This window comes from Macaca nemestrina, chromosome 17 (genome assembly GCF_043159975.1).
Source record: "Macaca nemestrina isolate mMacNem1 chromosome 17, mMacNem.hap1, whole genome shotgun sequence".
Taxonomy (NCBI): domain Eukaryota; kingdom Metazoa; phylum Chordata; class Mammalia; order Primates; family Cercopithecidae; genus Macaca; species Macaca nemestrina.
Genome location: NC_092141.1, coordinates 62,571,365 through 62,596,176, shown reverse-complemented (window position 1 = coordinate 62,596,176; position 24,812 = coordinate 62,571,365). Strand labels below are relative to the sequence as shown.

The window sequence follows — 24,812 nt, the reverse complement described above, 5'->3', positions numbered from 1 at the left end:
ACACGGCTCTGGGCCCTGAGGGGATGGGGTGTGTCCATCAGGTCTCCCAGGTGTTCTTCCCACCAGCCGTGCTTTCATTCACTCTCTTGGAGGCCTCAGATTGTTTACCCTGTAAAATGGGCGGGGGTCATGTGATTCAGGAAGATGTGGGAACAAACACACTGTTATTTAAACTCCTCGAACAGTTTTTGTTTTGTTTTGTTTTGTTTTGAAACAGGGTCTTGCTCTGTCATCCAGGCTGGGGTGCAGTGGTGCAATCACAGCTCACTGTGGCCTCAACCTCCTGGCTCAAGCAATCCTCCTGCCTCAGTCTCCCCTGTAGTTGAAACCACAGGTGCACACCACCACATCCGGCCATTTTTCTAATATTTTGTAGAGATGGGGTCTCACTTTGTTAGCCAAGCTGGTCTTGAACTCCTGGGTTCATGTGATCTGTCCTCCTCGGCCTCCCAAAATGCTGGGATTACAGGTGTGAGTCACTGCACCCAGGCTATCAAGAAGCATTTTTACAAAGCATTCAGCGTCCTTCGCATGATACTCACAGAGCCTCAGAAAGAATACCTAAGATAGACCCCAGGTTGGTTCTTCCTGGAGCAGAGCATTGCAGAGTAGTCTGCAGACTGTGAGGCTCTCCTTATACCTGGAGGGCTTGTAAAATGCAGATTCCTGGGCCCCATCCCACTGAATATGATCCTCTGGGACCAGGATCCCAGGAATCTGATTTTTGAAGTTGTGCCTCTTGTACCTTTCAAATTTGAGAACCATGGTCTCAGCGATGGAGAGATGGCCTCAGATGAGCCCTGGGATCCTGGGGCTGCCTGCCACCACATGACTCAGCTTTCACAAGCACTGAGCCATGAGAACTGCAAAATGGGTCAGATGACAGCCAGACCCTCCCATCAATGCAACCCCCATTTAAAGCATACGCCCAAATTCAGAGACCATGAGTTTAATGAGGGTTGGGCCCTCCTCAACATTAGGAGGTTGGTCAGGCTGGGGGAAGGGCAAGGCCTCTGACTGTGTGCATCTGCAGGGGTTGTGTCAGCAGAGAGGAGCACAGAGAAACTCCACCCGGGGGAGCACGGCTGGTGCGAGTTGGAAACCATCCCATCCCCAGGCGCCCTGTGGGCCTGGGCTCACTCCTGCACACTGTCCTTTCTTACAAGCTCTCTGAAGCCTCAGCTGCAACTGAGAGCTGAACCCAGGTCCCCAAAAACCCGGAGGGCAGGGCCAGCTGACATGGTCTGTCTGGCAACAGCTGCAGTCAGTCCCCGCATGGTTCTCTGCTCCTCTCCCTCCACCCAGTCTGCCTTTCACAGCCTCCCAGAGCTTTCCTCCTTGCTCTTGGGCTGGAATGGATTTAAACAATTTCATCTCTCATGGCAGGTGCCCCCGCCCCCTGCCATGGCCCAGTCTGGAGTCTAAGGGTAACGTTAATTCCAGGATTAGCTCCAGAAACGGGGGTTATAAACCCATACCAAAGGCTCAATCTTTTAAAGAATCAGTTAGCGTGGTCTAAAAGAACTTTCTTTTTTTGTGTTTGTTTGTTTGTTTTTAAGAGACAGGGTCTTGCTCTGTCACCCAGGCTGGAGTGCAGTGGTGCCATCATAGCTCACTATAGCCTTAAATTCCTGGGCTCCAGCAATCCTCCTGCCTCAGCCTCTCAAAACGCTGGGATTACAGGCATGAGCCACCACACCCACACTAAAAGAAACTTTAGTTCTCAGCCTCCAATAGCCTTCCTAATCCTCCATCCCCCAAAGTAGTGGGCATAGAGGGCCTGACAGAAGGAGAGTGTGGCTGGCTCAGTTCAGCCATCCCTGCTGCAGGAGGAGCAGCTCAGAGCCCAGAGGCATCTGTAGAAGGAAAGACTGACAGCTCTTGGCAAGCCTTGAACTTCAGTGGGTGCTGGTGCAGTTAACCTGCTGAGAGTTCCTTCTCGGCACTGGTGGTTCATGATGTTATTCTTCCTATGCAGATGTCCCTGGGCTTCAGTAGGGCTTGGAGGGTTCCCCTAGCACCAAAGAGTAAAGAACAAAAAGTTGGGAATGATCCATGGAGAGCATTCTCTGGTGCATCATCATGCCCCCATCCTTTCCCTACAGGGGTGCTTGGTGTCTTCCACCCAGCTGAGCTGCCCAATGCCCTCTCTGGAGACCCTTGTCAGCCAGTTGTAAATCTCTCCCAGCCTCCGGCAAGATCATTTCTGCCCTTGAATGATCACCTGGGAGGTGTTGACTAAATCTGCTGATGCCTACCTTTAGCCCCACTCTCCTTCCCAAGGTTAGGCCCCTCAATAACCAGGATGAAAACACGTATGTGAATTGCCTGGATTCTCAGCAGTGTCATGGCAGCTCACAGTCAAGACGACCTTGAGGATCACTGGAGCTCATGCAGTCCTGCTAGCCCCTACACCTACTCACATGGGCAGATGAGGCCTTGGTCCTGGGGAGCTGGGTCAGAAGGAAGGCAGGGATGCCACAAATACCTTCATCTTCCAGGGAAGTAGAGGGAACAGGAGTGCCTGACTACCTCAGCCTGGGGACCTTAGCTCCTCTTCTCACTATCAGCAGAGAGTTGTTACTGAACAGTGAAAGGGGAGGGCTTCTTTGTCGATCCCATCATACCTCTGACCTTTTGGTCCTCCTGCAGATGCTCCAGTGGCTTTGACCGCTATCGCCAGGAATGGATGGACTATGGCTGTGCACAGGAGGTGAGAAGCATAAGTATCGGCTGCAATTCCTGTGCCAGGTGGTAGGGAATAGGAGGGAAGCCGGTAGAGCCCGCTCCTGCAAACTCCTCTCAAGGTGGCATTAGCTCTTGGCAATATCCTCCCCTCTATCTAAGATTTCTTTTCCAGACTGCCCTGAGACAATGAGACCCACTTTGGAAGGTTTCAGAGGGCTCTGTGGGTCTTTGAGGCGAGCATTCTGATGCCTTGGCCTTAAGTGGGCAGCTCTCAAGGAATTCTTTTGGTGCATGCAGAGGGGATGTTAGGCATGGCCTCAGCCACTGCTGGCTCCTCTGGGAGACTGTGCACCTGCTGACGTTAATGACGCACCTGCTGAGCCTCTGGTCCTCTGGCTTTTGAGGAAGGCAGTCATTCTGGAAGTAAGGAGGGTGGTTCCGGGCATCTCCTTTTTAGAATCCCATCCAGGTTCCTTCTCGCTGCAAGAATTTTCCAGTACACTCAACACTGATTCTGGATGGAAAGCATCCTATTCTCACACCATAGACTAACACAGATGAGTCTATTCATCTGTGCCCTCTTTTTTTTTTTTTTTTTTTTTGCCCCCTCCCTTTATCTCTTCTTGCAAAGCAAGCATGCTGCACGTGCCAAGCATGTGACTGTGAGCTGCCCTACCCTCGCTCTTATTTAGGCTGACCCAGAAGCTGGGGCCATTGCCCCCATTGATCAGAGGGGAAAATGGGGGCTCAGAGAAGTTTAATGAATTGGCCTGCATCTTGCAGCTAGAAGGTGATGGGCCCAGCATTTAAATATCAACTCTCCAGACCCCATGGCCATGCACTCACCACGGTCTATTTATTAGTCTGAGTCTGGGCTTAAAAAAAAATCTTGTCCAGCTGCCTACTTCTGAAGTTAGCTGTTGGTGACCGTTCAGATTTGCTCTATTTATTTGAGATTGGCATCTCAGCTCCTTCCTTGAGGAAGGATTTGAAGCAGCTGACAGATAAATTGCCCTGTAAGATAAGATGCTTTCAGGATGAAGGGAAAGGTGTAAATGCATTCAGGACACAGCACTGGCTCTCTCCTGCAGGCAGAGGGCAGGACGTGCGAGGACTTCCAGGATGAGTACCACAACTCGGCCTCCCCTGACACTTCCTTCAGCCCCTATGATGGAGACCTCACCACTACCTCCTCCTCCCTCTTCATCGACAGCCTCACCACAGAAGGTAAGTCCTGAGCCCAGGTGGGGAGCAGAGAGGAGGCCAGGAAGGAGAACTACCCCTCTGGGGCCCCCCCTCTCTCTCCCTGACAGAGATGATCTTATGGGATGGGAACTGCCCCATCCTTTTATAGCTAAGGGGGCCTGAAGTTCAGACAGTTTAGGTCACTTGCTGGTGAGAAGCAGAGGCAGATTCAGAACTTGAACTCTACTCCTAGGCTCTAACCACTGTGCTGGCCCACATCAGGGCTACAGACAGAATTCACTGTGAAGAGGGGAAAAATTAATATCCCAGCCCAGTGCCAGGTATTTTATATAACTTATCTCTGCTAATCTTAATAGCAGTCCTCACAGAACCTGAAAAGGCTCATCCCTGTAGCAGATATGAACTCAATCCATACACTCAGGTGTGAGAGAAAGGCTGCCTTGTTTTTCTGTAAGTTCCCCCAGCTTCTCACTTTCAGGCCCTGGAGTGATGGATGGGGAATTCCACCTCAGCTGTCCATCCACCCTGACTATTCAGGGACTGTCCAGGGACTTCCCTGCTCCTGGAGTGATGGATGGGGAATTCCACCTCAGCTGTCCATCCACCCTGACTATTCAGGTCTGGCCGAACCAGGGGCTTCCCTGCTACCTGGAGGCCTGGGGGTCTTGGTTGAAGCTGCCAGAGGTCCATCCCCCTGAATGCACCAGGCAGTGTCCCAGGAAGCCTTGTGCAGGCTCCTCTGGCCCCAGGCCTCAAATCTCTTCCCTTTCTCCCATGCCCCCTCCAGGATTCTGTAGCTATGTCTGAGACATTCCTCTCTTTTATCCTTTTTCAATACCCTGCATCGCAGCCAGGCACAGTGGCTCACACCTGTAATCCCAGCACTTTGGGAGGCTGAGGTGGGCGAATCACTGGGTTTGAGACCAGCCTGGCCAACATGGTAAAACCCCGTCTCTACTAAATATATAAAAATTGGCCGGGTGTGGTGGCTCACGCTTGTAATCCCAGCACTTTGGGAGGCCGAGGTGGGCGGATCATGAGGTCAGGAGTTTGAGACCAGACTGACCAACACAGTGAAACCCCATCTCTACTAAAAATACAAAAATTAACTGAGCGTGGTGGTGGGCGCCTGTAGTCCCAGCTACTCGGGAGGGTGAGACAGGAGAATTGCTTGAACCTGGGAGGTAGAGGTTGCAGTGAGCCAAGATCATGCCACTGCACTCCAGCCTGGGTGGCAGGGTAAGACCCTGTCTCAAAACAAAACAAAACCCCACATCCAGCTTTGAAAGCCCCGTCCCTTTAGGCTAAGACTAAAAGACTTGTGGGTTCTTTATAGCCTCCCCTGAACCAAATATCTGCTTGAAAGGAATAATGATAAGAAGGAAAGGAAAGAAGAAAAAAGTTAATATTTTAAAACATTATTCAGCCACTATTTTCTTCCCCCTCTAATCCTATGTTAGGATTTTTTTATTTTTTTTTTTTTAGACGGGGTCTCACTGTTGCCCAGGCTGGAGTACAGTGGTGTGATCATGGCTCACTGCAGCCCCCAACTCCTAGGCTCAAGCAATCCTCCCACCTCAGCCTCCCAAGCAGCTGGGACTACAGGCATGTACCACCATACCTGGCTAATTTTTAAAAAATTTTTTGTAGAGATGAGGTCTCACTATGTTGCCCAGGCTGATCTCAAACTCCTGGGCTCAGGTGATCCTCCTGCCTCAACCTCTAAAAGTGCCGGGACTATAGGCCTAAGCCCCCATGTCTGGCCCACAGTCCTTTCTTATAGATAAAGAAAGAGGCTCGTAAAGGGGCAAAGTAGGTTATTGAAAGTTATGTGAGGGGTAAGTGGTGAGATGTTCTTTCCACAGTGTCCCCTTTCTTTTTTCTTTTTTTTTTTTTTTTTTTTTTTTTTTTGAGACGGAGTCTCGCTCTGTCACCCAGGCTGGAGTGCAGTGGCCGGATCTCCGCTCACTGCAAGCTCCGCCTCCCAGGTTTACGCCATTCTCCTGCCTCAGCCTCCCAAGCAGCTGGGACTACAGGCGCCCGCCACCTCGCCCAGCTAGTTTTTGTATTTTTTAGTAGAGACGGGGTTTCACGGTGTTAGCCAGGATGGTCTCGATCTCCTGACCTCATGATCCGCCCGTCTCGGCCTCCCAAAGTGCTGGGATTACAGGCTTGAGCCACCGCGCCCGGCCTTCTTTTTTCTTTAGACCTAGTCTCGCTCTGTCACCCAGGCTGGAGTGCAGTGGTACAATCTCAGCTCACTGCAACCTCTGCCTCCCAGGTTCAAGCAATTCTCCCACCTCAGCCTCCCAAGTAGCTGGGACTACAGGCGCACACCACCACACCCGGCTAATTTTTGTATTTTTAGTAGAGATGGGGTTTCGCCATGTTGGCCAGGCTGGTCTCAAACTCCTGACCTCGTGATCCACCCACCTCAGCCTCCCAAAGTGCTGAGATTACAGGCGTGAGCCACCGAGCCTGGTGTGTCCCCTGCCTTTCCTAGAAAACTAGAGAACAAGGGCAGGGACCCATGGACCTGGCTGGGGGGAAGTTGTGGAGGAGAATGAATGAATGATAGAAAGCACCAGCATTTTTGGGGACCAACTCTATGCCCAGTAGGGTGCTAAAGTGGCATGTAAATTAATATTCAGTCCTCCCAACAATCCTGGATCTTGACACTGTTATATCCCTGTTTCATAAAGGAGACACTAAGGCTCAGAGAGGCAGATGACTTCCCAAGGTCACACAGCCAAGAAGGGATAGAGTCAGGTTTCATCTAGCTCCAAAAGCAGAGATCTTTCCCCTCAACCCCATTGCCTCTCTTGGTGCTGAAAGAAATGGAAAAGGCTCTATGTGAATTCAGGGTCAGGGTAGAGTAGCAAAATGTGGGAAAGTGAGGCAGATTGCGACAGCTCCCATTACTCTGAAGTTGCTCCGGAATAACAAGGAGCTGGCACTGAGAGCAGAGCATGTGGTGCTGCTGCAGGGGATTCAGTGAAAAAGAAGTAGAGGCTGGGAGAGGAGGCTCACGCCTGTTATTCCAATACTTTAGGATGCTCAGGCAGGCGGATCACTTGAGCTCAGGAGTTCAAGACCAGCCTGGGCAATGTGGCAAAACTATGTCTCTACCAAAAATCAAAAATTAGCTGGGCGTGGTGGCCCTTATGTGTAATCCCAGCTACTCAGGAAGCTGAGGTGGGAGGATCGCCTGAGCCTGGGAGGTTGAGGCTGCAGTGAGCTATGATTGTGCCACTGCACTCTAGCCTGGGTGACAGTGAAACACTGTCTCAAAAAAAGAAAAAGAAAGAAAGTAAAAAGAAAAGAAAAGAAAAAGAAGCAGAAAGAAACTTTGCCCTTTGGGGAGTTGGTGATTGAGTCCAGGGGTAACCTTCCAGTCAAAGAAAGCTCCTCTTACAAGGAGGTAGTCCCTGCTTAGTTACCACCAGTTAGCCCCCTAGGCTTACTGAGGGCATGTTCTGAGCCCAGCACTGGGCCAGGAGGGCTGCAGACACACCCTGCCGCATCCAGAGGGTTTAGCCAGACAGTGTCTGGTGGAGCCACAGTGTCAGAGGCTAGAAGGGGGGCTGTGGTGGCATGGGGAGCCCAGGGCACGCCGCTTGGGGGCCAAGCCTAAATCCTGACTTGTTATTACTGAGCCCCCGGGCTGTCCTACAGCCCACCACGTAGGTCCTCTGTCCTACAGAGGCAGTGAGTTCTGTCTGCCAGTTTTATTATCTGTGTGCATCCCCTGCCAGCTCAGAAATGGGTCTCACTTCTATGTTTTGTGTAATGGTTCCCAACAGAAAACATTCATTAGAGTAAAAAGTAAAGACAGTTAGGGCTCTATGTCCTTCCAGTCCTGGAAGAGGTGGCAAAGATTCTGAAGTTACATCTGTAAGAGAAAAAACTTTTTGGAGTGTGGTACGGGATCTTGCTATGTTACCCAGGCTGGACTTGAACTCCTGGGCTCAAGGATCCTCCCACCTCAACCTACTGAGTAGCTGCAGGTACATGCCATTGTGCCTGGTTTATAAGAAAAAACATTTTTAATGATGACTTCCCCCGACATGCCCAAGTTGCAAGGTATCTTGGCAGGACAGCTTGAGTCACTCTCCTGCCTGTGTGGTTACAGCCCACACAGGGAGACTTGCAGAGGCAGGCGTGGGATAGTCTTTCCCGTCCATTCTATGAGGGTACAGGCTCCAACAGGGAGATGTGAACGAAGGGACCCAGCAGGGGCCTGCCTGGGCAGGACAGAGGTAGAAAGCAGCAGGGCAGGAGGAGCGGGAGACATGGGGGCTGGATTTAAGAGCTGTTCACTCGCAATCAAACGCTACTCACTTAAATGAACCAGAAGACCTCTGAGTGGCAAGTAGCTGTCACAAAGCCCATGCATTTTATTCCAAAGAGAGACAGGCACTCACCCAGAACAGCTGTGTGCAGAAGGGCTTATCTTATAAGCAACAGAACAGAACACCTTGATAGCCACAAGAAGTGACAACTAACAACAGAAAATGACCACTCATTTGATCAACATTGCATGCATTTCTTCCTGCGTGAGTTTAAATACCTTGTTAGGCCAGGTGAGGTGGCTCTCGCCTATAACCCCAGTGCTTTGAGAGGCTGAGGTAAGAGGATTGCTTGAGCCTAGGAGTTGGAGACCAGCCTGGGCAACACAGTGAGACCTCATCTCAAAAAAATATTTTTTTATTAGCCAGGTGCAGCTACTCGGGAGGCTGAGGTGGGATGGTCACTTGAGTTCAGGAGGTCAGGGCTGCAGTGAGCTGTGATTGTACCACTGCACTCCAGACCGTGTGATGGAGCAAGACCTCTCTCCATAAATAAATAAATAAATAAATAAATAAATAAATAAATAAATAAAGTTCAGGTGCTTAGGGCAAGAATCTTCAGTCATTTACAGCATTCTCCTGACATGAAACTCTTGCTTGTCTTTCCCCATAAAAATCTGCTTGGGAAGGAATCATAGGAAGGGTGGACCCTTGAAACTTACTTAGAAAGCCACAGGCGACAGGTCTTGAAGTATAGACAAAAAGTGGGTTGGGACTGTCTCCTGCACACTGCAGCCCCAGGGAGTCTCCAAGCTGATCTCACCTTGTGACACATACAGTCCCTCTTCAGACCCATACTCAGCTCTCTATTGCCCCGCAGAAGAACATGCACAGCCTCCTATTGCTCTCCTGGCAGCCGGCCCTCCACTCCCAGCCTCATCTCTCACCAGCCGCCGCTCATATACTCCCCACCCTCCAGCTACACTCAACTGCTGTGTGATGTTGAGCAAGTCTCCTCCCCTCTCTGAGCCTCAGTTTCCTTACCTCTAAAATGAAAGTTTGGGCTGAACCTCCCTAAAGTCCCATCTGGACTCAGAGTGACAAAGGCCGTAATGAGTCCACTAATCTTGCTCCTTCTGTCCTCTCTCTTTGAAGATGACACCAAGTCGAATCCCTATGCAGGAGGAGATGGTGAGTACAGAACCACCTGCCCTCAGCGTCAGACCCAGCGCCTCTTGGACCCACCCCAGAAGAGGGTGCAGCAGCTGCCTGCACTATTTTTATGAGTGCGGAGAGGGAGCAACTGCAGCCTGAGCATCCCAGGCCTTCTGCTGGGTGGGGAGGCAGGGGTGCTTCTGGGTACAGGTGCCCTAGATTGAAGGAACATGTCTACCCGACATTTCTCACCTCAGCCATGAACCTCCTGTGGTTCTTCTCCTGGCTCTCTGCCCTTGAATATTCACTGCCCAGAAAGGAGTGGGAGGAGGGGAAGGACTGAGCCAGGGCAGGCATGGGTGGGGCCTGTGGCCATCCCCTCCGATCCCCACGGGCTCATAGTCAGCAAGGGGTGGAGAGCAGCTTCTTTCCTCGCTCAGGCTGGCAGAGGACATAAAATGGTCCACTACAATTTGTGCAGGGTACCAGAAGGTGGGACTCACTGCAGCCTCCTAGGATTACCTAGAAGGATAATCTCCTTTCTGAGGGTGGGAGCTGCCCCCACCTCCCCTGCCCTTTGCCCAGAGCCAGCTCAGGCCTTTGTTGCAACCTGTGCAAGAGTAGAGATGAAAGTGCCTTCCAACCCCAGGGCTGGAGATTGTCATCTGGGCTTCCAGCAGGAGAGGAAAGATTATTAATGCAGCACAGTGTGATGGTGTCCCCCAGCAGAGATGGAGCCATTGCTCCTCCATAGGCAGTGGGTGTGAGTGTGTGTGTGTGTGTTGTGGGGGTGGCTGGACCATAATCCCCTCACTCTGCACCATGTGCTCATCAGCAGAAGCCCTCATCATCAAATCATCAGAGCCACTGCAGGCTGCGGGCTGATTGCCATCCAGGTCAGGGGAGGTTCACTTGGGGCATTTCACCTCAGTCCTCCCACCTGTTGGCAGACAGAGGCCCTAGCCATGCCCTGGAGTGCCCCAGGATAGTTTCTCTCCTGGGTGTCCTCTGCTTACAGAGTGCAGAGTAGAGCAAAGGGGATGGGGAGGACAATGATTTTGAGTGCATGCAACATCCCATTAAAACTCGCCACCCCTAGCTGCCTTCCAACCCACCCACTAGCTGTGTAGGAAGAATGCAACATTTTTGTTGCCAGCCTGCTCATCTGTCTTCTCTACCTCATTATCTCCACATTCCTTTAGGATAGGGTAAAGAGGCAAATAGCCACCCCAGGTAGTGTCAGGCAACTAGGTTTTTTAGGGGTGGGCACTGAATTTGTGTGTCTGTGGGGAAATCACTTAACCTCTCTGTTATTTCCATTACCTCAGTCATGCACGAAAGGGGTTGAGCTTCCAGCTCTGTGGAAAATACTCTCTCCCCCGGGATGTATTTCAAATGCCTAGGATGTTCTCAGAGAGTGCCTGTTGGCTTATTGGCTTCCAGAGGACCTACATCATTCCATATACTTTCTTGGAGCTTCTCTGACGGGCCTGCCAGTTTTTTTGTTTTGTTCGAGATGGAGTCTCACTCTGTCACCCATGCTTGAGTGCAGTGTCACGATCTCGGCTCACTGCAACCTCCGCCTCCTAGGTTCAAGCTATTCTCCTGCCTCAGCCTCCTGAGTAGCTGTGACTACAGGAGTATGCCACCACACCTGGCTAATTTTTGTATTTTTAGGAGAGATGGGGTTTCACCATGTTGGCCAGGCTGGTCTTGAAATCCTGACTTCAGGTGATCCGCCTGCCTTGGCCTCCCAAAGTGCTGGAATTAGAGGAGTGAGCCATCACGGCCAGCCCCTGCCAGTTTTTCTAAAAGCTGAGGACACAGAGTTGAATAAGACATCATCCTTGCCCTCCAAGAGGTCACAATCTGGGAGTGGACAGTGATAGGAAAAACTATGGTCATTTGCCATCATAATAGCTAATACTTATTGAAGTCATCCAAAATGGGAGACATGGTCCTCAGTGCTTGACATGAATCATGTCATTTTAACCTTCACAATAACCCCATTAGGTGGGTATTATTATCCTTGTTCAACAGAAGTGATAATGAAGACAGAGAAAGGTTAGATAATTTGCACAAGGTCACACAGCTAGTAAGTGGCAGAGCATAGATTTCAATCCAGGCAGCCAGATTTCAGATCCCAAACTCTTAACCCTCAGATGCCCTTTGTGAATTCCTTAATAGCACTTATGTAGTGGCACAGATATCAGAGAGAACTTCTCTTATGATCCTTATTAGACATTTGGGGCAACTTTTAGGTGATTTTGGAAAACTACCCAGATGGTGTCAAGCACAACATGAATGCCTTACTCATAATGATTCCAACTCCCACCCAACCTCTTCCTGTATTTGATACGTGGACCCAAAGGCTCTGTCGGCTTTCATCTCTGAGACTTTGTTAGAACCCAAGACCCCATGGTTCCACCTTCCCTGCTCCCCTGCAGCCCCTGCCTGCCCTAATGATCTCTCCACAGGCCTTCAGAACAACCTGTCCCCCAAGACAAAGGGCACCCCTGTGCACCTGGGCACCATCGTGGGCATTGTGCTGGCAGTCCTCCTTGTGGCGGCCATCATCCTGGCTGGAATTTACATCAATGGCCACCCCACATCCAACGCTGCGCTCTTCTTCATCGAGGTCCGTGTCATCTGTGGCCGCAGGGCTGGCTGCCATCCGCTTCTGCGTCAGCGTCTCCTGGGCCATTTGTTCCCTGCCTCTCCCCTTCTCCCTCTCCCCTGCCACATACCTGAGAAGGCCTCATCCACCCCATCCTGACACATTTTGAGATAGCTGGTGCCCACTAAGTCCTACACCCTGAGAAATCAGCACCTCAGAACTCCCTCGGCCCTCCTGTCCTGTGGAACAACCCCTCTGCTTTTGTTCCCCCATTCGTGAAATCAGAAAAGAATCCCCGGAGGAAAGAAAGAAGGCCACAGTGCCACACAGTGCCCATCTAGTGGCTGTGCAGCCTATCTCTAGTGATTTATGGTCTCATGCCCAAATGCCAGGCTCAGTTCTTACTCAAAGCCATGATGGAACCAGGGTCTCTGCCTCTTTTGCCTACTGATACCTGCCTTTAAGGTTAAAATTGAGGGGCACGTGCAGTGGCTCCTTCCTAAGATCCTAGCACTTTGAGAAACTGAGGCAGGATTACTTGAGCACAGGAGTTTAGAGACTAACCTGAGCAACAGAGCAAGACTCCATCTCTACAAAAATTTTAAAAATTATCCCAGCATGGTGGCACGCACCTGTGGTCCCAGCCACTTGGGAAGCTGAGGTGGGAGGATCCCTTGAGCCCAGTGGTTTGAGGCTGCAGTGAGCCCTGATCATACCACTGCACTCCAACCTGGGCGATAGAGGAGACCCCATCTCTAAAATAAAAATGAAATAGACAAGTGAAATAATGATAAGAGCTGCCCTCTGGGAGCTTTAGTTGAGGATGCTAAGTTTTGAACGTCTCAATTCTGAAGAGCCAGCCTGAGGGGCAGCATGGGATGTAAGGCTCAGCCTCCTTCACTTGGGGCCGCAGAGCTCAGCAGCTCCTGCCCCCAATCCTCCACTTCTGGCTTCTAAAGTTCCCCACAGGGTGTAGCAGTGGTGCCTCTGTGACTCTAGTCTCCTCCACGTGGGTCACGAGCCCACCAGCCTCATTACCCACAGGCCTAGGTCGTTCTCCCAATTTCTTTTTCTTTTTCTTTTTTTTGAGATGGAATCTTGCTCTGCCACCCAGGCTAGAGTGCAGTGGCGTAATCTCGGCTCACTGCAACCTCTGCCGACCGGGTTCAAGTGATTCTCCTGCCTCAGCCTCCTGAGTAGCTGGGATTACAGGCATGTGCCACCACACCCGGTTAATTTTTGTATTTTTAGTAGAGACGGGGTTTCAGCATCTTGGCCAGGCTGGTCTTGAACTCCTGACCTCCTGATCCACCTGTCTCAGCCTCCCAAAGTGCTGGGATTCCAGGTGTGAGCCACTGTGCCCGGCCCTAATTCCCCAGTTTCTTAGGAAGCTTAGCCATTCTGAAGTCTTAGCCTACCTGGGTAACACCTGGGAATTGCAGATCCCCAGGCCACAGGGATTCTGATAGGGCAGGTCTAAGGCAGGCCCAGGAATCTGCATTTTATTTATTTATATTTGAGAGTCTCTGTCACCAAGGCTGGAGTGCAGTGGCACAATCTTAGCTTACTGCAGCCTCTGCCTCCGGGGTTCAAGCAATTCTGGTGCCTCAACCTTCTGAGTAGTTGGGACTACAGGCTCGTGCCACTACACCCAGCTAGTTTTTGTATTTTTAGTAGAGATGGCGTTTCACCATGTTGGCCAGGCTGGTCTTGAGCTCCTGGCCTCACGTGATCTGCCCACCCTGGCCTCCCAAAGTGCTGGGATCACAGGCATGAGCCTCCGCACAGGCCAGAATCTGTATTTTAATAAGCCCCCTATGGACTCTGATGTGGACCCTGTGCTACCTTGGAGGGTTATCTTGGCATTTCCAGATCCTCAGGCACCATTCCAGCCATCTCTGAGCCATTTCCTCACATTGCAGTCCCAGGTCTCCACTTGGTGTATTGCTGAATCTTTTAGCTATGAGTTCTACAGACCACGCAGTGAAAGATAAAGTATCCTCCTTCCACACTCTAGCTTCCGGCAGGTTTCCCAGTGGTTGGGGGATCACAGCAGGGAACATTTTAGGGAGAGGGTCCCTGAAGGTCAGTTGTGTGGCTCCTGGTAGGCCCCAAGTGCCCCAGGGCCCTTGTAAGAGAGAGCCTTGGTTGGCTCTGTTGCTCAGGAGTGTGGGATCCCCATGGTGGGGGCATGCCCGCTGACTTTGCCTCTGTGCCTTCTGCAGCGTAGACCTCACCACTGGCCAGCCATGAAGTTTCGCAGCCACCCCGACCATTCCACCTATGCAGAGGTGGAGCCCTCGGGCCATGAGAAGGAGGGCTTCGTGGAGGCTGAGCAGTGCTGAGAACACCAGGTCTCCCTTGTGAAGACTTTGAGACCACAGAAAAGACAGTTAAAGCAAAGAAGAGAAGTGACTTTTCCTGGCCTTTCCCAGCATGCCCTGGGCTGAGATGAAATGGTGGTTTATGGCTCCAGAGCTGCTGCTCGCTTCGTCAGCACGCCCCGGATGTTGAAGAGGGGGCCAAAAAACAACCACATGGATTTTTTATAGGGACAATAATCTAATCTCATCCTGTTTTGATGCAAGGGTCCTCTTCTGGGTATTGTAACCATGAAACAGCAGAAGAACTAACATAACTAACTCCATTTTTGTTTAAGGGGCCTTTACCTATTCCTGCACCTAGGCTAGGATAACTTTAGAGCACTGAGATAAAACGCAAAAACAGCAACCATGCCATTTGCAAAACTAACTCTGGGATTAAAGGGGAAGCATGTAAACAGCTAACTATTTTTGTTAAAGATTTATAGGAACGAGGAGGAGGTTTGGCTGTTGTCACATGAGAGACTGTTAGCCAACGACAAGGAAGTTCCGCAAACCTCCCCTGGACCCTTGCTGGTGTCCAGATGTCTGCGGTTGTCAGCCCCTTCCTTTCCCCCTGACCTAAACAGAAAAGACAAGGCAAAACCCACATAATTTTAAGACAGTTCTTTAGGACATTAGTCCACCATCTTCTTGGTTTGCTGGCTCTCCGAAATAAAATACCTTTCCTTGCTCCAACTCCTTGTCTCTCAACGTATTGGCTGTCACGCAGCAAGCAGAATGAATTTGGACTCAGTTACAGGCTGTCAATGGTCTGCTCTGTAGCAGTCTCAGAGCCTCCCGACCTGGAGATGGCCAGCCAGCCAGATCCCCTGCTCCTGGCCACCTAAAGCCCCTGCATATGACACAGGTTAACTAAAGTCAAGACTGGGGCTGTTGCATTCCAGGGTCCCTAGACTCAAGCTGGTCCTCAGCTGGGTGTGGTGGCTCACACCTGTAATCCCAGCACTTTGTGAGGCTGAGGCAGGCGGATCACCTGAGTTAGGAGTTTGAGATCAGCCTGGCCAACATAATGAAACTGTCTCTACTAAAAATACAAAAAATTAGCTGGGTGTGGTGGCACTTGCCTGTATCCCAGCTACTCAGGAAGCTGAGACACAAGAATCACTTGAACCTGGGAGGCAGAGGTTGCAGTAAGCTCAGATAGCGCCACCGCTCTCCAGCCTGGGTGACAGCAGAGCGAGACTCCATCTCAAAAAAAAAAAAAAAAAAAAAAAAAAAAAAAAAAAAAAGGCTGATCCTCATGGCTATAGAGTTGGCGTTTTAGCCCTGGCTTATGTAGCTCTGAAAGCCTAAAGAAGGTGTTCTCTCCATCTGTTAAACACAGTACAGCGGCTCTCAGCCCTTGGGGGCATGTTATCATGGGAAGGAAGTAAAATAAGAGGAGAGAAAAGAACTCAAGGGGGAACTGCATTTTAGGCTTTGCTCTCTTACCTTGCCCTTTCTGCTCAGAACCAATAACTTCTGCATCAAAACATGTTACAGCCTGCATCAAGTGCTTTACCCCAACCTGCGGCCCAGCTTTCCCTGAGCGAGCTTGCTATGCGCAGCCACATTTACCATGAGGGGCTCCCTATTCTGATGGCCTGTTTGGTGCCGAGTTTATTCACTGGCCTGTTCTGGTGTCAGTGCCTATACATACCTCCAAAGGCAGGACTTGCCTGATAAATATTTTTCCTCCTCTGAACTGGATTTTATAGGCATTAAAGACAAGTCGGGTGGCTCAAGGGCTCCTTGAGACATACCTAGCAGGGAACTGCAGGTGGATTCTGTTGAGCGGCAAAGCGCCTGAGTGGTTGGGACACAGGCAGCTGGCATGGAAGGGATGTTTTTTTGAGAAAGGGACTCACTGTGTCGCCCAGGGCAAGGATGCCCAAATACACCAGGTTGGGGAGGCACCTACCAACCACTTGCTTTCCCTGGAGCCCGCATGTGTCTGTGGGGTGGGGAGGCCTAGGGTTCTACGGCTGCCTGGGATGGGTGTGCATAGTGTGTGAAGTACCTACCACCTTGCCTTGCTAGACTGTCAGTCGGTCGCAGGGCTGGCCACAAGACCCATGTCTCCATCTGGTCACACTCCATAGCTACCCAGTTAACCTGCTCTAAACTTTGGAGAACTCCAGGATCTGTCCAAGAAACGCTTATCTGGCCAAGCATGATGGCTCGTGCCTGTACTCCCAGCACTTTGGGAGGCCAAGGTGGGAGGGTTGCTTGAGCCCAGGGGTTTGAGACCAGCTTGGGCAACAATAACAACAAAAATGCCAGGTGTAGTGGGGCGCACCTGTAGTCCCAGCTACTAGGGAGGCTGAGGCAGAAGGATCACTTGAGCCTGGGAGGTTGGGCTGCAGTGGGTCATAATCATCATAATCATGCCACTGTACTCCAGCCTGGGCGACAGAGTGAGACCCTGTCTCCAAAAAAAAAAAAAAGAACAGAAAAAGATAATGCTTACATTGTCAGGGATCCTATAGACAATCATCATTAACTCTATGAGATGCTTGGTTCTATTTTTTGGGAGACTTGGTCTAAGTGTTTTGGCTTGAGAAATCTGTAGGCTTCTCTTGGTACTTTTTGTCATAAACAAACAGGCCGTCTGCCGCCAAATACCTCCACTTCCCATGCCACTGACATCCCATGGGTCAGCCAGGCTTGCTTTGACTGAGGGCGAGGCATCTGGAACTTTCTCTACCTGCAGGGGCTAGCAGCAGAGGCCTCTCTGCATCACCACCCCTTCCTCCACTCCTGACATTCTTTCCCTTCAGGGATCTAACATGGTTGGCCGAGCTCCCAGTGGAGAAACATGTGCTAGAGTTAGGGAGTGGGACAAGTGGTGCCATCCATGGAATCAGGCCACAACAGGAACTGGCCATTTGAGACACACACAGGTGGTAGATGCTTTGCTGGTGGGCTGTGCTTCCCTCATCCAGAGAGCTCTGTTACAGCCCACTGTGTCCTTCAGAAGCTTGAAAGGAACCCAAATCTTTGCTGCGCTGTCCTTTTTCTTCCTCTAATTCAGACCCTCCTTCCACCAGCACCCCTCTACCTCCACCCTCAGCTCTTCCTTGCCTGGTTTATGAAGCAGGGCTGAGGCCCCACGTTTCCAACTCTTGATTGTCACTCGCATCCTCACAAAGGATAAACCACGGAGCAACTGGAAAACCATCAGCCAAGCGTTCGGATGAGTCTGGTTATTGGTCCACCTCCGACCAGATTCCCTTACATTTAACTCACTTCTTTCTTTGGCAATGACCCTCATGACATGTATAAAAGGGTATGACTAAGAAGAGGCTGTGATCTAACATTTATTTGCTGCTATTTTTTACTCTGACTGGGGTGAGCTCTAGATTTTAATTCCAAATGTTCTTCAGAAGCAGCCCCAGCTCATCACTGGGAAAGAACTGCCCCTGCAAACCAGCTAAATTTGAGAGTTTAAATTCCCTGCCCCCAAAACTTCTCACAGAGCTGGGGAGTTGGTGGCAACTTTCCAAGTCAAGGTCTTGCTTAGAAAGTCCTTCACTGCATGACCAGGTGCAGTGGCTCACGCCTGTAGTCCCAGGTACTTGGGAGCCTGAGGCAGGGGGATCGCTTGAGCTCAGGAGTTCAAGGCTGCACAGAGCCACAATCATCCCACTGCATTTGTTTAAAAATAAATTTTTAAAATTTGTGTGTTTCATCAGGGGTCTCCTGTATAGCGTATCTGTGTATGTTTGTGTGTGTGTGTTTGTATACAGCCTTGTCCAATGTTTTTAGCAATAATATATGCACACACAGGTATTTTGTTGCTAAAGAGATTGGACAAGGTTGTAGCTGTGCTCAGGCTTCAGCTTGGTTTGTTAAATTAAGAGAGAGAGAAACAATGACAAGAGCTGCTGGCCAACCACACTATTCAAAAAGCAAAGTGTCCACCACTAAAGCTGACCATTCATCTGGTTGCAGGCAAGGCTAAGGCTCTCTCTCCTCTAGTTCCCGGAATAGACTCACAGGTTGGCATGAAGCACTGATCAGGGGCTGCACTCAGACTCCCTGGCCATGCGAACCTACACCAGAAGAGTCAGTGTCACAGATACGATGCGGCCAATCTCTGTCTCCAAAAACCTACCTGAATTTAGTGATACAATTAGAAAGATCTGGAAACTGAGGGCACCCAGCGTTTTAAAACACAATGTATTCACGTGTTTAGTGTAAACTGTCTGCATGGATTCTCGGTGTTAATAATAAAAGGAAGCACTCTTTTACAACTCCTGCTGTGTGCAAAATAAAGTGCAAAGGATTTGGGGTGGCATTCTGAAGACCACCACACATACCTTGGTTCTGATGGCTGCTGGACTCCAACTTCTTCACTGAGACATGATCTTGGGAACAGCCTCCAGCTATCTGCTCATCAGAGGTGCTTTCTTTAACCTCCTGCACCACCTCCAAGAGAAACAGCCTAAAAAGAAACCCCAGCTGTTTACTTATATTGGGCCCATAAATCCCTGGAAGTAAACCCCGTGCATTTTTGTCTACTGTCTGAGGACACACAATAAATCTGAGAAAGTCTATGCTGTCACATTTCTGGATGCTTTGCATTTGAACAACTTTAGCCGCCTCATTGTGTTTTTATTACTTTGTGGTTTTACTCACAAAACATGGTTTAGCGAAACAAAACAAAGAGAGGAAAAATGTGAACACCTCACAGCCAAAATCAATGATGCTAAATTTCAGGCTCCAAACAAGCCAATTTATAAATAAACATGCTGTGTCTGCCAAATCAAGAGGAATGTGTTAAGAGAAGACAATGTAAACTGATGGAGAAGGTGCTGAGCTGGACAGGGAGTGGGAAGGTGGGAGCTTGGCCTCAGCCCTGCCCCTGAGTAGCTGGGTGATGTGGGCCAAGTCACTGGACTTCTCTGGGATGGCTTCCACCTCTGTGAAATAGGAGGTACTAGACTAATTGGTCTAAGGTGGGACCTAAGCAATCAGCTGCCTGGTTCTTTTTCAGGTCACACAGCAACTTAGACCAAAGCATGTCTTTCTCTTTCATTATCCTGGTAGGGGGACCAAATTGTTCTATCCGGGACTCCCCTGGTTCTAACACACAAAGTCCTGCATCCCAGGAAGCTCCTCAATCCTGGGCACACTAGAATGTTGTAGAACCAAACCGGGTGTTCTCACCTGGTGCAATAACACCAGATGTCCACACTGAAACTTTGCAACAATAAAGGAAGGCATTTGTTTGCAGGACTCCAAGCAAGGAGAATTGGGTGGCTTATGCTTAAGATATGAACTCTTGATGGCTTGTAAGGAATTTTTCTTTTCTTTTTTTTTTTTTTTTAAGAGAGTCTCACTTACTCTGTTGCCCAGGCTGGAGTGCAGTGGTACGATCTCAGCTCACTGCAACTTCTGCCTCCTGGGTTCAAGCAATTCTCCAGCCTCAACTTCCTGAGTAGCTGGGACTACAGGCATGTACCACCACGTCCAGCTAATTTTTGTATTTTTAGTAGAGACAGGTATCACTATGTTGACCAGGCTGGTCTCAAACTCCTGGCCTGAAGTGATCTGCCCACCTTGGCCTCCCGAAGTGCTAGGAGTATAGGCATGAGCCGCTGTGCCCAGCAGCAGGTAAAGATTTTAAAAGGCAGGGGTAAATTTCAGGAAAGCAGACATTACAGGCAAAATCATAAATCAATACATGGAAGCTATATGTTGGTTTGACCTAAAAAGGTCCTCTCAAAGCAGGACCCACAAGTCATAAGGTGGGTTCAAAGATTTTCTGATTTGCAATTGGTTCAGGAGGCAAAGCTTTGTCTAGACATTTGGGATCAGCAGAAAAGAATGTTAGCTCTGGCTCATGGGCATGGCCTCCTCCAGGTCCCTCAGGAAGACATTTAGAACGAACTATAGTCAGTCAGTCCTCAGCACCTGCTTACCTGAGGTCTACAAGCCAGCGGATCCCTTTGGAGAGGTCTGGGCTTCTGAAAAACAGCTCAGGGACATTAAACGCCTGTGTGCCAGGCACCATTAAGTGACTTGCACACGGTCACACAGCTAGTAAGTTAAGATGTTATCTTTAGTTTCTAGAGGGGAACCAAACATCTCCTGACTCTAACTTCCTTAGCTATTGTTTTAGACTACTATTACCTTCCTGTTTATCAAGCTGCTTATTTACTTCTCAGGGCTAGCTAGGATTTCCCTGATGGAACTCAAGATTTTCCTTTATTCCCATGTGTGGGTGTCCACAGCTCCCTCTCCATGTTTGATCACTCTGCCCTTGGTACAGCCCTCCCACCCCACTGGCTGAAGAAATAATGATTTCAAGCACCTGGAAAGCACTTTAGACTCTAGAACCTTGCTAGTTAAAGTGTGGTCCAGGGCCAGGCACAGTGGTACATGCCCTGTGGTCCGAACTACTCAGGAGGCTTGGGACCAGGAGTTCGAAGCTTCAGTGAGCCATGATCACACTACTGCCCTCTAGCCTGGGGGACAGAGCAAGACCCTGCTCTAAAAAAAATGTAAATCTATACAATGAAGTGTGGTCCAAGCCAGGTACAGTGGCTCATACCTGTAATCCTGCTCTCTGGGAGGCCAAGACGGGAGGATGGCTTGAGGCCAGGAGTTCGAAACCAGCATGAGCAACGTAGCGAGACCTTATCTCTACAAAAAATAAATAAATAAATAAATTAATTAATTAAATAAATAAATAAAATAATAAAGTGTGGTCCAGTCAGGCAGCATTAACATTCCCTGGGGTTAGTTGGAAATGCGGCACTCAGGCCCCAGACCTACTGAGTCAGAATCTGTATTTGGGCAGCTCCCCAGGTGATTCCTGTGAAGTGCATGAAAGTTTGAGATGCACCATTTAGAAAGCAATTCTACCTACATGATCGCAGCCTGTTGGAGAAGCATCGTTTTTCCATTTCCCAGATGAGGAAAATGAGGCTCAGGGAGGTGGCTTACCTATTTATTCACTTGATCCACACTCATTAAACGCCTGTGCGCCAGGCACCATTAAGTGACTTGCACAAGGTCACACAGCTAGTAAGTAGAGAAAATCCCCAAGCACAGGTTTTTGGATTCCCATCTGAGGTTGCTGTCTGTGTACCTCAGGGTGTTGCCAGAACCACGTGGCCACAGTTTAATATAGAAACAGATTATGAATCATGACAGACAGACTGCTCCAGGCCTGTAGAGATCCTCAAAGAGATGCCTAGGGATGACTTCAGATCCTCATTCTTGGCTCACAAAACTGTGAGCTTACCATCTATTTATCTGCACAGTCCCAGGAGCTTGAGAATGTCCTAGTTGTTGCTGCCTCCTTCTCATCCCAATGCCCACACTAGCGACCCTCCCACATGAATAATTAGAAGCACTCCTCACAAGACTTACAGAGCACCAGGCGATGCCTCCATCTGATTTATCTTTTTGGATGGAGGACAATGGATTAATTCCTTCGCCAAGATGGGGCCGGAGGTGCAGCGAGGAAGGAAGGGGTGTAAAATCTTTACGTGAACTGTGAAATCCAAAGAGAAATTTTGTGGGGGATGATTTTTCTGATGTTCATAAAACATTTTTACATTTGGTCCCTAGAGATAGCTAAATTATGCCTACAGTTTTCCACAAAGCTAAAGGCACTGAAAAAAAAATCACCTGAATATGGGCCAATAAAATTTCATCATATATTCCCAGAGTCTTGAGTTAGAACCTTCCCTTCCAGCTTGCCTTTCCCGTCTTCGGTCTTTCCCCCTCAAAGTTTGTGTGGTTTTGTTTCTTTGTGTTTGGAGACAGGGTCTTGTTCTGTTGCCCAGACTGGAGTGCAGTGGCATGATCTCAGCTCACTGTAACTTCCACCTCCTGACTTCAAGCGATTCTCCTACCTCACCATCCCGAGTAGCTGGGATTATAGACATGTACCACCACGCCCGGCTAATTTTGTATTTTTAGTAGAGATGGGGTTTCTTCATATTGGTCAGGCTGGTCTCAAACTCCCAACCTCAGGTGATCCGCCCTCCTTGGCCTCTCAAAGTGTTGGGATTACAGGCGTGAGCCACTGCACCTGGTCAATTTTTGTATTTGTAGTAAAGATGGGGTTTCTCCATGTTGGCCAGGCTGGTCTTGAACTCCTGGCCTCAAGTGATACACCCACCTCAGCCTCCCAAAGTGCTGGTATTACAAGCATGAACCATTGTATCCGGCCTTAGATCCCATTTTTAATTAACAGATGAAGATGCTGCTCTCTTAAGGAACATTAAGTAATTCCAAGAGCACCTCCTTAAGGCCAAAAAGGCAGCCTCCTGCAGGGCTTACCTTCCCCTTCTCAGAGCCTCCCTTTTCTCTCTCGTTTTTCTTTTTTTTTTAGAGACAGGGTCTCAGTCTGTTTTCCAGGATTCAGTTCAGTGATGCAATCATGGCTCACTGCAGCCTTGAACTCCTGGGCTCAAGTGATCCTCCCACCTCAGCCTTCCAAGTAGCTGGGACTACAGGTGGGAACCACCATGCCTGGCTAATTATTTTATTTTTTGTAGAGATGGGGTCTTGTTTTTCTTCCCAGGCTGATCTTGAACTCCTGGGCTCAAGCAATCCTCCCATCTCAGCCTCCCAAGTGTTGGGATTATAGGTGTGATCCACCACGCTCGCTCGGCTGCAGCCTCCCCTCTCTGCAGCTGCTGACCCATCTCTGTTCCCTGCGGCTCTTCTCCCCCAGGCCCATTACAGACTGAGCAGAATTCTCCCAGCTGTGCTCACTCTTCCCTCTGCCTCTGTAGACAAGCACTTAGCCCTCTTTCACCGTGGAGGAGGAGCCACGACTAACAAAATTAGGCAGAGGTAAACATTACTTACAATCAAAGGTCCTGGTCTACTGACTTTTGGCCTCTGGTATGGTACCGCTGGTGGTGCTGCTGGCAGCTCACATTTACTGGGTGCTTCCTATGTTCCAGGCACATTTTAGGAGATGTACTTGTATTGTCATCTAAGGGGTGGGTGCTATTGCTACCTCTACCCTACACAGGAGGCCACTGAGGCACAGCACAATAGGGAACTGTATTTTTTGTATTTTACTAGAGATAGAGTTTTGCCATATTGCCAAGGCTGGTCTCGAATTCCTGTCCTCAAGTGATCCGTCCAACTCAGTCTCCCAAAGTGCTGGAATTACAGGCATGAGCCACCGTGCCCAGCCTGATCTTTAATTTTTTTCTGTAGAGATGGGGTCTCACTATGTTGCCCAAACTGAGATTTCTTAAAAAGGGACAGCACAAAATAACATGGGGTTTAGCATCAGTAGGTTTGAGTTCAACCTCAAGCTTCCGTAACTTTTGTCAGGAACCTTAAGCAAGTCACTTAACCATCCTGAGTTTGAGTTTCTTAATCTAAAAAAACCAGAGAACTGAAAGATTAGTGTGGCAATGCATCTGAACATATTCTATAAACCGAATGCTGGACAAATGCTAATCTATTATTGAATTCAGCACTTCATTTCAGCGGAGCTGGGAATTCCATATTTGGAGCCACCTTGACTGGAAATGTCTGAAAAAGCTGCTTCCGGTTGCATGCCTTTTGGGCTCCGTGGGCAGCCACTGCTGAATAAAACTTAACGACGACATAGAAACCAGGATGGGCCGCTGCAGCATTTGGAAAGACCAGGACTGAATACAGAAGGTCAAACTGGGAAAATGCTGTGAACAGAGAAAGCCGTGGGGGTGGTCCCACGCCAAGTAAGCATATGAAATCTCAAGCCCAGAAAACAAAACTGCCCATGCCTTCATATTCCCCAAACCCTTCTTTGAGAAGGATGCAATTCAAAACACTTCCCCCTTAACCAACAAGTTTTCTTCTTAAGATCCTAAACTTTAAGAAGCCCTGGAAGTTAAAACGTGATGACTGTGGAGAGGTACCTCTCCGGGACTCTAAAAATCTGTTGGGGGTAGCTGTCTGCTGGTCCCCTCTAGAATTAGGAGTCCTTCAGCGGGCCGGGCGCGGTGGCTCACGCCTGTAATCCCAGCACTTTGGGAAGCCGAGGAGGGCGGATCATCTGAGGCCAGGAGTTCGAGACCAGCCTGGCCAACAAGGTGAAACCCCACCTCTACTAAAATACAAAATTAGCCGGGCGTGGTGGCGGGCGCCTGTAATCCCAGCTACTCCGGAGGCCGAGGCAGAATTGCTTGAACCCCGGAGGCGGATGCTGCGGTGGGCAGAGATCACGCCACTGCACCACAGCCTGGGCAACAGAGCCACAGTGTGTCTCAAAAAACAAAACAAAACAAACCAGAGTCCTTCAGCAGAGGCTGAGGCAGGTGAAGTGCTGAAGCAGGACTCTGGAATTCCCAGTTAGCGAGTGGGCGGCTTTCTCCATCCCTCCCTCCACCGTGGCCCCGGCTCACATGCAAAGCCTCGGCCGTGGGTCCAGAGCTCAGTTCCCACACTAGCAAGGTTTTGTCACTCTTGGTGGGAACCGCAAAAGGTACCAGATTCTCCCTTCACCCAGCTTGCGCGGCTAAGGCT

The 24,812-nt window shown here is 49.7% G+C and overlaps 1 protein-coding gene and 1 long non-coding RNA gene across 5 annotated transcripts in view; one reads left to right on the top strand and one right to left on the bottom strand.

Annotated features, from left to right (window-relative positions):
• The window catches only part of LOC105472263 (plexin domain containing 1), an 89,560-nt gene extending 74,543 nt beyond the window's left edge, over positions 1–15,017 (top strand). For all 3 annotated transcript variants that reach the window (XM_011725348.3, XM_011725347.2, XM_011725346.2), the window contains 5 exons: positions 2,653–2,713; positions 3,780–3,915; positions 9,339–9,374; positions 11,816–11,976; positions 14,181–15,017. In XM_011725348.3, coding sequence (XP_011723650.1) covers positions 2,653–2,713; positions 3,780–3,915; positions 9,339–9,374; positions 11,816–11,976; positions 14,181–14,300 — 514 coding nt within the window. In that variant the 3' untranslated portion in view covers positions 14,301–15,017. The remainder of the gene's footprint in view (positions 1–2,652; positions 2,714–3,779; positions 3,916–9,338; positions 9,375–11,815; positions 11,977–14,180) is intronic.
• Positions 130–24,812, bottom strand: LOC105472262 (uncharacterized). Of its 2 annotated transcripts, none has more exons than XR_011615802.1 (6): positions 24,692–24,812; positions 20,878–20,969; positions 18,641–18,765; positions 3,062–3,168; positions 2,628–2,700; positions 130–2,014 (listed from the first exon to the last, which is right to left on the bottom strand). It is a non-coding gene; the product is annotated as an uncharacterized lncRNA (long non-coding RNA). The 2 variants fall into 2 exon arrangements; XR_011615803.1 differs by lacking the exon at positions 24,692–24,812 and adding an exon at positions 21,702–22,306.